The sequence below is a fragment of the Pyrus communis genome, chromosome 7 (assembly GCF_041283825.1).
Source record: "Pyrus communis isolate YQ-2024b chromosome 7, ASM4128382v1, whole genome shotgun sequence".
NCBI lineage: Eukaryota > Viridiplantae > Streptophyta > Magnoliopsida > Rosales > Rosaceae > Pyrus > Pyrus communis.
This window is the reverse complement of record NC_142571.1, coordinates 26,104,473-26,116,192: the sequence shown is the minus strand read 5'-3', so window position 1 is coordinate 26,116,192 and position 11,720 is coordinate 26,104,473. Positions and strand designations below refer to the sequence as shown.

Sequence of the window (11,720 nt, the reverse complement as noted above, 5' to 3'; positions counted from 1 at the left end):
CGTGTTTCAGCGTTCTCTGAGCTGTTGTTCCTCTCCAAATATTGTTTTCTCACCGTGAATCTACAACCATCTACCCGTGTTACTCATTTTATCGAGTATCGCCTCCAAGGATCACCTCCGGTGACGCATTTTGGTTGTTGGTAACATTTAAAGTGCAATTTGCACTATTTGGTAGGATAAAGAGAGGGTTCATAGTCTCATTTTTCGATCGTTCTTTTTGTTATTTGGTCTTTCTTCCAGGTGGTGGCGGTGGACTTCTTGTGGTGGGACGGCTCATTTGGTGGAGGTGGTTGCTTTACTTTGAGTTGTTGTTATCTTGTATTGTGACAATAAAATAGGCATATATGAGGCTCCAACCAAGGTTTTCGTTTGTCACCACATAGCAAGTCGTCAGTTAGCTTTAAGTTAACTAATCCGCTTATAATTTCAATACGTTAATTAATTAATCATGTATAACCGTCAACCAAAAGTATCTCCACATTAGCTAGACTGATTATAGCTGACGTGGCATTATCACTATCTATTACTAACAATAGTATTTCGGTAATGCTAGGAAAACCATTTATACGAACCATTTTATGTAAGGATAATGTTAGAGGGACGAAATTTTTTAAACCAAATGATATGATTGTTGATGGTTGGATTATTACTTAAGTGTAGATTAATGTGTTTATTTCCTGTTAGTGACACATTATTTAGTTTTCAATTTGGTTTAAATTTTTAGTCTCTCTAACATTACCCTTTATGTAAACTATATAGCGTGATTGTTGATGATTTGTTTTACTTTAAAAACACATTTCCAAACAATCCGAGCTTGCATTCATATCTTGGTCTTAAAATGACTCACATACTTATTACAACCCATTAGTATTTTGTCGCTTAGTCCTATAGTTTAATGGTATTTCTCTTTACTTGTAAGTAAAAGATCTTAGGTTTAATTATTATCAAAAACAAATTTAAACCATTATTACTAGCTCATTGTAAGGCTTAACCCGTAATATCTTTTGCTAAAAAATAAAAAAAATAAAACTCAACGTTATTTTATGGAAGTTTTAACGAAAAACCCTTACTTTAACGAAAAACTATATTTTTACACTAAAAAGTCAAATCTGGTACTATTCACTTTAGCCTTTATTTTATTCTTATCGTTAAAACTCAAAGTTTTCAAATATTTTCTATTAGTTTTCCTATATTCTATACAAAAATGATTTGATAGTGTAAGTGTAACTAATTCTGCGGACGCAAGTGTTCCAGATAGAAATGAAAATAACATAATTAATTGCAGACAGAGTTCAATAAACGAGCAGCTACTACATCGGATACCGACATTTCGAAAATCCTTATAAAAATACCGCGTACTCCTCCATCCATCTCCAATCCACCCGATCACCTCCGTCCTCCCCACTCCATATAAATACACCTCCCTCTCACACACTCTCTCTCTCTCTCTCTCTCTCTCTCTCTCTCTCTCTCTCTACAGTCTACACACAGAGCTATCAGCCAACAATGGCAATCTCAGTCTCCAGCTTTTTCAAAGAGCGAAAATTCCTCTTCGTTTTCACACTCTCACTCCTACTTGTCTGCCTCACAATCCTCCTCTTCACCAGCACCAGCACTCCTTACCCTCTCTTCTTCTACTCCGATCTCCAAACCTCCCAACCCATCTCTCCTCCCGCCCCCTCCAACCCCGCCGGCGCGGCGACCCAAGTAGACGACCTCGTTTGGCAGGAACCCTCTTTCCCTGTTTCTGGGAATTCGAATTGGAGCCTCTGTACGGGTCCGGTGGCGGTCGATTACATTCCGTGCTTGGACAATTTTAAGGCGATCAAGGCGTTGCAGTCGCGGCGGCATATGGAGCACCGCGAGCGGCACTGCCCCCAGCCGCCACCGCGGTGCCTGGAGCCGCTTCCCAAAGGGTACAAGGTGCCGGTTTCGTGGCCTCAGAGCAGGGACATGGTGAGATTTTTACTTTGGTAAGATTTGTTTCTGGTTTTTCTCAAATGGGCTTTGTTGATTTGATTCAAGAAGGCGGGTGATTTGGTGTGTTTCTGGTTTTTCTCAAATGGGTTTCTTGATTTGAATGAAGAAGGCGGGTGATTTGGTTCGTTTTCAGAATTGGGTTTATTGGTTTGATACTTGAAGCAATCGGCTTTGAATTTAATTTTCCAGGAAAATTTCATGATTTCCTTTTTGTGAAAATGTTTTTGGAATTGTGAAGTGGTTGTTGGCTTCCTCTGTTTACTTGCATTCAATAATGTATTGGTGATGTTCTCTGTTTCTAGATATGGTATAACAATGTTCCTCACCCGAAGCTCGTCGAGTACAAGAAGGACCAAAATTGGGTGAAGAAGTCTGATGACCATCTTATTTTCCCCGGGGGTGGTACTCAGTTCAAGGAAGGAGTTGATCACTACACTGATTTCATTGAAAAGGTACAGCGCTACCCCAGCTTTTGCTTTTACATTGCTTGTGAAAATGTTGATTTGGTTTCTATTTTTTTTCGTTGTAGACTTTGCCAGTGATTGAATGGGGGAGTCACGTAAGGGTTGTTTTAGATGTTGGTTGTGGTGTTGCTAGCTTTGGTGGCTATTTGCTGGATAAAAATGTTATTACCATGTCATTTGCCCCGAAAGATGAACATGAAGCTCAGATACAGTTTGCTCTTGAAAGGGGGATTCCTGCTACTCTCTCAGTGATTGGAACGCAAAGGCTGACATTTCCAAATGATGCATTTGATTTAATTCATTGTGCAAGGTGTCGGGTTCACTGGGATGCCAATGGTACTGTCTAAATAAATCACTTCTTTCTATCAAGTTTGGAAGTTCTTTCTTTATGCACTATTCTCTGTCGTATTTTCTACGGTTATTTTGACGGTTTTTGGTTAGCGTAGGAGGGAAACCACTACTGGAGCTCAACAGGGTTCTTCGGCCTGGGGGTTTTTTCGTATGGTCAGCTACACCAGTTTATCGCGACAATGAAAGAGATACAAGTGTATGGAAATGTTCGTAATCCAACTCTATTTCTCTCTTTCACTCATCCTTATAGTGACCTTCTATTTTCTTTACTGGACTGCATTTCATGGAAGCTTTAGAGCTTAGACTTAAGCAATAAAATGTACTATAAAAAGCGAAGATACGTGGAGCTGACCTAAGTTTGATATTCATCATGTTTCTTCCAGCAATGGAGGCTCTGACAAAATCAATGTGCTGGGACGTTGTTGCTAAGACTGTCGATTCAACTGGAATTGGGCTTGTAATATATCAGAAGCCTATCTCCTTCGCTCGATATTTCAAACGCAAAGAAAACAATCCACCTGTTTGTGGTCCTAAAGAGAGGAAAGTAGGTGCATGGTAATTTTCTGGTTATCCTCTCTCCTAGCGCTGCTACTTACTAGCAGCGGTTGTGTAAAGCTTTTGACGAACAGAAAACTAGTCTAAGCAGAGTACCTTTGGACTCTCGTAATTTTGCCTCTGTTTTTGTTACAGGTATGCGCCTCTCACTGCTTGTCTTACCCCACTACCTCGCTATGGCTGGCCCTTGCCCTGGCCTAGCAGACTTACCGGTAAACCTCCAAGCCTAAATCATGACCCGGAAGGGGAGGAATTGTTCTACAAGGACACCATTCAATGGACTGCGCTTGTGTCAGATGCCTATCAAAAAAATGCTGCTATAAATTGGTCGACTGTGCGGAATGTAATGGATATGAATGCTGGTTTTGGAGGGTAAACATATTTTCATTTTTATTTTGTCATCATATTGCTTAGCCGTTGGGGTCAGATGATCACTCCAATGCTGCTCTAATCCAATCCTCTTTTACCGGTGGTGCCTTTCAGGTTTGCTGCGGCACTTACCGATCAACAGCTCTGGGTAATGAATGTCGTCCCCATTCATCTACCCAACACTCTGCCGGTTATTTTTGACAGAGGGTTGATCGGAATATACCATGACTGGTGCGAGTCTTTGAATACCTACCCTAGAACCTATGATCTGCTGCATTCCAGTTTTCTCTTCGAAAAACTTCCAGACAGGTACAGTATTATTTCTCACTGCTCTTATAACCTTTTGATTGCTATGGATCTTCTAATGAAAGTATGTTAGTACTAGTTTCGCACACGAGTCAACAATTTTGATTGATATTAGTCTTTGATTTTGTCAGATGCGACATTGTAGATGTCGTGGTGGAGATGGATCGCGTATTAAGACCCGGTGGATATCTAGTGGTTCGGGACACAGTTGAAGTGATAGACAAGCTGAGACCGATTCTGCAGTCGCTTCACTGGTCTACAGCCCTCTACCGAGATCAGTTTCTTTTCGGTAAGAAAGGTTTCTGGCGTCCTTCGAGAGGTGCAAGTAACTCATGATTGGAGTTGCTCATCATTTTTTATACCTGTACGATCTTATATCATATATATTAACCAACCGTGAGATAGAAATAGAACGTTTTCGACATTTTTGTTTTGTTTTCGACTCGCAAAATAAGCGTCTTACACGATCATAGATAAAATTTATATTCATACCTGTAATGGAATGATAAGATAATACAAATAAAATGCAGATTATTACATCTATACATAATCAAGCATAAACCAGATACTTGGAAGCCAAGAAATCTTGCAAACGGAACAAGAAGAACAACGGGAACAATTCCCGTTGTCGTCACGAGACAGACAAACAATGGAAGGTGGAGTTATCCATGGTGAGGCTGCCATCAATTGCAGCAATAGTTCTTGAATAACAACCATACTCATCTCTGCAACTAAAACTCTGATTGGTATCTGCATTCCCAGAGAGAACAGAGTGGTCCTTCACCTCCATCCACCCTCTCGAATCCTGACGGTTATAAACCCGCCTCGAATATCTTCCGTGCAGGCTCTTCTCCTTCAACGAATGCGACAAATTGGTCACCAGCAAATAGGTGTCCTTCCGCCACCCTGGTAGCGTGGCGGTGATCATATTGAGAGGGTACCTCCTCTTAACTTTACTCCTCAGCACCGCCGCGCCTATCTGATCCACAACCTTCACTTCCCTCTTCGCCCTCACTTTCTGCTTCACCAATTTGTAAGTCCCATTGTTGGCGAACTTAATCGAGTTCCTGAACTCGTACTGCTGGGAAACTGTGGTGGTGAAGTTGCCAGAACTCGACAACACCCAACCCACAAATTGGCTACTCCTCTCTGCCCTGATGTCGAAAGACCCATCAAGCTGTTTGAACTGCGAGCGGCGCTTTACCCTGACTGCCGGAGGCAGAGGTAAAAAACTGCGTCTTGCTTGCACGGTTTTGGACTGATGATCCAGCCAAATGTGCAGATTGGCATCCACAAGCCAGTACGAAATCGCATCCGTCACTCCGATTCCGAAGTTGTGAGGTTTTCCATCTAGAAGCTTCTCCAGAAATGGCGTCAGTTCTAGATCGTAGGAAGGAAGATCGAATGCCCCGATCGCCACCACCGGCTCCCAAAACAGAGGGTTAATGCCGCCAGTGAACACCACCGGAAACGGAACTTCCGACCCCACCAAGTCGCCGTCAATCGTCACGAAAACCTCCCTGTAAGCTCCGTGTCCTCTCCCCGTCGTTAAGTGGTTCGTCGAGATGTATATATCCGGCGGATTCGAGTACCAAAACTCGTCGTTTCCGTGGAACGACACGTACAGTTCCAAAACGACTCGCCTTGCGTTCCGAGGAATTCGAATTGCCTTTGAGTGTAAATCGAATTCGCTCTCGATTCGGAACCAGAATCCTTTGTTTCCGGTATCTGATATCGGGAGGATCAAATCGGCCGGTTTGTCTGGGACGATTCCGGAAATTTGATTTGGGATGATCGAAGAAACCTTAATAGGCGAAACGGCGGCGTTTTTGTCGTAGGAAAGGACATGGTCGTAGAAAAGGAAATGGACTTCGACGTGGTAAACGCCGGTGTAGTCGCAGTTGACGACGTTTTCGAGCATCATGGTGAGGTTGAGGCCGGAGCGTGAGAGGAGAGAGGAGTACTTTGTGATATCCTTTCGAACCTTCCAGAAGATTCCGTCCTCCGTGGGCTCGGCCGTGCTGGTACGGAGGATCTCAGTGCCGCCGAGCCACAAGCCGGCGATACGGTCGTACTGCTCGCCTTTGCATTTGGCACGAAACTCTAGGGCGACGTGGGACCACCCGGACCAGGGAGGGGAGGATGAACAACTGGACGGCGGGGAGTAGGGGGTGGAGAAAGGAGGGCCGTTGATTGTGTTGGCGAAGGAGTGGGTGAGCACGCGGAGGGAGCAGGACGGGGTGAGACGATCGAACCGCAGGGGTTCACCAAGCTCGAAGTACTCTTGGGACGCGTGGCGGTGGAGGGAAGAGGGGACGGATTTGGTGAAACGATCCGGGGAGGAGGACGGTGATACCGGGTTTGTGAGGAGGAGGAGGAGGAGGAGGAGTGAGGCGTACATTTTTGCGCTGTAGCGGAGGGAGAGTCACGGTAGAGAGGTGTCATGGGTAATTTGAACCAACTGCCAAGGGAGCCAAAATTTGCACTCATAGTCCCCGCGTTTATTTGGTTTTTCACTTTCGTCTTGCATTTACGCCTTCGTAGTTTTGGCCTCTAGAATTATCTTAACTTCTCATTTTGGTTTCTGAGATTTAAAATCGATAGAAATAATTCATGAAATTATCTAGTACTCGATCGTTAATCATTTTGGTCATTATATGAAAAATATATGTTGAATTGAAGAAACCATCAATTTAAGTGAATGGGTTAATTTGACAAAAAAATACCCTCAATTTAACAGAGATTTTTCACAAGACCAAAATGATTGACGATGGACAATCTTAGCGATTACTTCGATTTGAGGGACCAAAGCGAAAAGTTATGCCAATCTCAAAGATTTTTTGGCTAAAAAGTCTTATTTTTTGTTAGCAATGTTAGCCTGATCCATTAAATGAGTAAAACATTCGACTTAATTGACGAATTAGACTAAAATGAAGGCACAAGAACAAAAATGCAATGAGTACAAATTCACTAGAACTAATAGAAACTCCAATGCAAAATACAAATGAGCGAAGTTTCCCAAGTTTATATGGTATCACCCAATAGGACCAAATGTGAAATTGGCTTCCAACTTGTTCCTCTATTCATCGTTGTCCCTTAATCCAATCGATATATAAGGTGTGCAAACAAATCAATAATGTTTTTTTGGATATATCATATGTGGTCTTCAATGCGATCAGTAAATGCAGTTCAAATTAACCTTTCTACTATTAAGAAACTTAGTTATATCATCGTACCCCATAGAAGTAGCCATGTATAGAGGGGTGGCGCCGCCGTTGCTCTTGGCATTTACATTAGCCCCAAGATCTCAACCGTCTCTAAGCTCCCGCCGCCAACGGCCATATGCAAGGGTCCCAAGTCCGACCGAAATCGGATAAGCACCCGTGCAATGTGGTTGTGGCCCTTGATGACCGCGGCATGCAGGGCTGTCAAGCCGTATGATCACGGCAGTTTATATCTGCGCCATTTTTTAACAGCAATTCAACGTCCTTCAAATCTCCTCTTCTCGCTGCTATCAACACTAATTCTCCCATCTCTAGTTTCCACGTATCCAAAAAAACTATAATCAAATATCAAGCTTATATTGAATTAAAAACAAAAATAAAATTCCTTTCGTATCTTCGAGGTTTAAAAAAAAAAAAAGTATTAAAAACAAAAATAGAGAGGATCTGGAAATGTAATTGGGCTTCATATTAACCAGAGTGGGATGAAGCCCATCAATCAGTGGGCTCAAACCCAACAAAATTATCTAACATGTTCCGTACAATCATTTTTTTTCCCTCTGCAAACTCTTGTTTCTTTAAGTCCTTTGATTCCCATTTGATCTTTTACGGTTGTTTTTGTACCTAACAATATTTGTGTTTGTCGTCTTTGTGACGTGTGAAATCATTCTAAACACAATTGATTAGCATGTAACACAAACTCATCCGTAATATACGAATGGAAGCTTTTAAGGGAAGAGATTTCTATTTTTTTTTTTATAAAAATGAGGATTAGTTGTGGGGTGGGATCCACACTACATTAAATTTTAATGATCCGAACCGTTTATTTTTCAAGTTGCATCTCATAGATCATTTTTGTAAAATATTAGCTAAATCAGAAATATTTAAGACATCAAATTGAGTTCAAAAAACATAACGAATATTTTATTATATAATAAACAATAAAAGTTTATCTTGATAATTAAATAGGCAAATGATTTTGAATTATATTAATTTTTTGTAAGGATGATCTATAAATCAAGACTTACAAACTATACTGTCTAAATTGTTGAAGTTCGATGTAAAATGAACACCATACCTAATCCTCATTATTTTTGGAAAAAATGGATTTTTTTTTTTTTTTTTTACATAAATAGCTTGTATTACGGATATGACCTGATGAAACTTGGTCGTAACACTTAATTTTCGTGTGTGTTCGTGTTGTGTTATTGTAGTGGTAAGTTGTAACACTAGGTAAGGCCTAGCAAACATAATTTATAAAAACTAAAACAATAAACAACTTACATCCTTATCATGAGCAAAATCATGGCGCGAACGGCTGTGATCAATTGTTGTAGTGGGATCCGCACTAGATTCCCTCAGTCCCAGAACGTGATCCAATCGACCATACGTCTCTGCCACGTGTATCTCAGATTTTTTAATGTGATTAATACACGGAATGGTACATCACGTGTCATTATACAGATGTTGAGATATGTGTGCTAAAAAGTTAAAAACTTAAAAAATAAAATTTTCCACCATTTTTATTAAAACACGTGATGTAACACTTATGTTCTCATCACAACTAAAAATTTCTTTGATACACATTTGAAATCTTCCTCGTAATATACTTGACCGCAGCTCACGTTTGCCCTGATCCGACCAATCCTCAACCCCACTTCGAGGAGTAAGTTAATCAAGTTCTCCAACTCGGTTGCAATCCGAAGGATCGACTCAGCTTCCGCGAGCGGCAACTCAGCAAGAATAGTCCTTTGCCACTTGATTATATTCCTGACGCCGTCGTAGTCCCGACAAGTGACGACATGGTGTTAGAGCAAGGGCCCACGAAGGCGACCTTGAGCTTGATATCGTGAGTGGACCCGTGGGGAAATGAGGAGCTGGAGAACCAATGGTTGATCGACTTGGAGTAAGTTGACTTGGTGGTGGGGAACTCGATGGTTTTGATGAGGAATCCGTCGGACGGCGAGCAAGGGTAGACGAGAGGTAGCTGGGCCTAGGGCTTGAGGATGACCTGGAAGGTGACGTGGGAGAGAAGCGGGATTAAGCCGATGGGCGGTTTGACGAGGAACTTATGAGGGGAAGAGGTTTGGACCTTGAAGGCTACGGCGGCAGCGGCGCATAGGGAGGTCAGGCGCACGTTAGCGCAGCATTTGGAGTCGAGTGCGAAGTCGATACAAATTTCTTGCTCTAAAACCTGTATTAGTTTCTTATCCATCGGAATACGGACCGGACTAAATTGGACTGGAGAATGTGAGATTGTCCAATTGAAAAAGGAGGAGTTTGGGGGTGGAGAGTGGAGAGGGATGAGATTTACAATTGCGCTGGCGCGTACCAATTTGATATCACGTGATTATGTGGGTCCAACAACTAGAAGCCACGTCATTTGACTCACGGGGCTTTTGTCCTATCCCTGTCCCTTTTTGAAATTACCCATTTTGATATAAAAAAACATTCATCGTTACTGTAATAAATGTGTTGTATTGTTTTTTTTTATTTTTTCGTCGAAAAAACACTCCATTAATGTAAGGAAAATTACAATGTGAAAGATGAGCTTAAATTCAAACAAAACGCAAAGTCTTACATAAAACAAAGTAGAACATAAAAGATAAAATAGACCCAAGCAAAGTAGAGCACCAACCCAAAACACAAGGAGGCCCATACATTATTAGGCTTGCAGGCAACAAAAGCAGAAAAGCAAAAAAAACACCCAAATCTTCAGCATCCAAAAGACCGCCACCGCCGCTTCCACCCTGAAAAAATCGATCGCCCCAAAGGAAAAAGAAAATCCGAGCCATAAACTAGATCTGAGAGTATTGTGCAAAACCCGTCCACAAAGAAACAAAGCCTCTACATCCTCACCTGCAAGGAAGGTCACAAAACGTAACAGGATGAGAGGGAGGGCAAATGGGGTGTGTAAAATGCCCATATTCTGATGTGAATTGTTCCACATTTTGACCAATTTTTTCGGCAAGCCGGTTTGACAGTGGGCTGGGAGGGTTAGGTCTTGTGTCAAAATAGGGCCCAAAACTCCAAGACCTAAATCATGATTATGAGTTGGAAAATAAGAGTGGAAGCAAGAGGAAGGATGGAAAAATGGTTGCAAAGGCGAGGGGAAAAGGGGTAGGCAATGAGCAGCTTCTGGATGAGAAGTAGGGAGAGATCCGAGACAAAGGCTCAGAGATTTGAGCGGCATTGATCGCCAAAAAGGCATGCCAAGGACCCACAAACCGGCGGAGCCGATTTTGGAGCGATGGGAGCCAAAAGAGGGTGGGAGAAAGGAAGAAAGAAGATAACGAAAGCAAGAAAGACGGCTATGGAGGGTGGGGAAGAAGTTGGAAGGAGGAGAAGAGAAGGTGCCGCCAGCCCAAGCTATAGCAAGGGCCAGCGGCGCCATTGAAGCTAGGGTTTGGTGCTCTTTCAAAGAGAGGTTAGTTTGGTGCCCTTTATTGCTCGTTTTTCTTTTTGAAATGGAGAATTAAGAAAAATCGAATTGATTGTAGCTTTTTAGGGGTTTTTCACAAATGTGTTGTATCGTTATTTATAGGATTAATAGAAGTTCCAGACCCATTAAGGTCTCTTATCTTATATAATCATGGGTTATATGATTATTTGCATGTGGTTTTACTTTTTGTCCAAATATTTTCAAATTTAATATCTCAATATATGTAAGTAAAATAAGAAGTAACATTTTTAATGAGATGGCGCCATTACTCATTAGACAAATAAGTAAAAATAGCCTTTACTCGTGCAAAAGATATTTTTTGAATTACGACGCGCTACATGCTACTTACACATTTTATTACGGGCAGTCAACATTACGTAACACACCCCGACCGAAATCAAGGCGTGCTGGGCATCACGGGAGTGTATGTGTGTGTGTCCTGTATAGTTAGCCCCCCAAAAACAAATAAACAACACCCCAAAATGGCAAATACCCACCAAGGGCAAAATCATCATTTCACACCTACGGTACAAATAATTCGGGACGGGCTGTCATACTACGCGCCCCCTAAAAATCTTTTATGTGTGTCCAAAGTCCAAACCACATGTTTGGCAAGCGTCTCATTTTTGAATTAATGGATCAATTTTTCTTACAAAAAGTATGAAACAATCTTGTTGCATTGTGAGAAGGTTTGAACTAAATGAATAATATTAGATCATGCTAGAAGAAACCCATGGATATTCCACGTAATAGTGAGATACTAATTTTAAAAAAAAAAAATTATGCAAAAGAAAAAAAAAAAATGAACATCGTTTTCATGATGAAATTACCCCCCGCATTATTTTGGGCTGCTTTTGAACTTTTTTGTTTGGGGGGCATTTATGTCCAAATTTTTTTGGGTGAAACCTATGACTCCAAAAGGGCCTTCCGGCTTTATATATAAAAGATTTTCAATGAGAAGATGCCATAAGATAAGATAAATAAGAGCAATGCTTGAGTCAGTCCGTCCACGTGCAAGTGCGCGAGCGGGTA

General features: G+C 41.6%; 2 protein-coding genes and 1 pseudogene across 3 annotated transcripts; 1 reads left to right on the top strand and 2 right to left on the bottom strand.

The window, feature by feature from the left end:
- Nucleotides 1-1,229: 1,229 nt before the first annotated feature.
- LOC137733463 (putative methyltransferase PMT23) lies at nt 1,230-4,449 on the top strand. The gene is made up of 8 exons (XM_068472615.2): nt 1,230-1,956; nt 2,283-2,432; nt 2,510-2,780; nt 2,891-3,001; nt 3,179-3,350; nt 3,486-3,722; nt 3,834-4,028; nt 4,157-4,449. The coding sequence occupies exons 1-8, from the start codon at nt 1,507-1,509 to the stop codon at nt 4,359-4,361; spliced, it is 1,791 nt and encodes a 596-aa protein (XP_068328716.2). The 5' UTR covers nt 1,230-1,506; the 3' UTR covers nt 4,362-4,449.
- Nucleotides 4,450-4,495: 46 nt separating this feature from the next.
- On the bottom strand, nt 4,496-6,426 carry LOC137733464 (Peptide-N4-(N-acetyl-beta-glucosaminyl)asparagine amidase A protein). Its single transcript, XM_068472616.2, has one exon. The coding sequence runs from the start codon at nt 6,424-6,426 to the stop codon at nt 4,657-4,659; it is 1,770 nt and encodes a 589-aa protein (XP_068328717.2). The 3' UTR covers nt 4,496-4,656.
- A 2,317-nt stretch (nt 6,427-8,743) lies between these two features.
- LOC148695963 (protein VAPYRIN-LIKE-like) lies at nt 8,744-10,774 on the bottom strand (annotated as a pseudogene). Its single transcript, XR_015964139.1, has one exon. The product of XR_015964139.1 is annotated as a protein VAPYRIN-LIKE-like (transcript).
- Nucleotides 10,775-11,720: the final 946 nt, after the last annotated feature.

What these genes read in the sequence shown, in the direction of transcription:
- LOC137733464 (XM_068472616.2), bottom strand. Translation starts at nt 6,426, where the DNA reads ATGTACGCCTCACTCCTCCTCCTCCTCCTCCTCCTCACAAACCCGGTA.
- LOC137733463 (XM_068472615.2), top strand. Translation starts at nt 1,507, where the DNA reads ATGGCAATCTCAGTCTCCAGCTTTTTCAAAGAGCGAAAATTCCTCTTC. An exon ending in GAGAGGAAAGTAGGTGCATG is followed by an intron (nt 3,351 to 3,485) that starts GTAATTTTCTGG and finishes TTTTTGTTACAG; the next exon opens with GTATGCGCCTCTCACTGCTT. An exon ending in TTCGAAAAACTTCCAGACAG is followed by an intron (nt 4,029 to 4,156) that starts GTACAGTATTAT and finishes TGATTTTGTCAG; the next exon opens with ATGCGACATTGTAGATGTCG.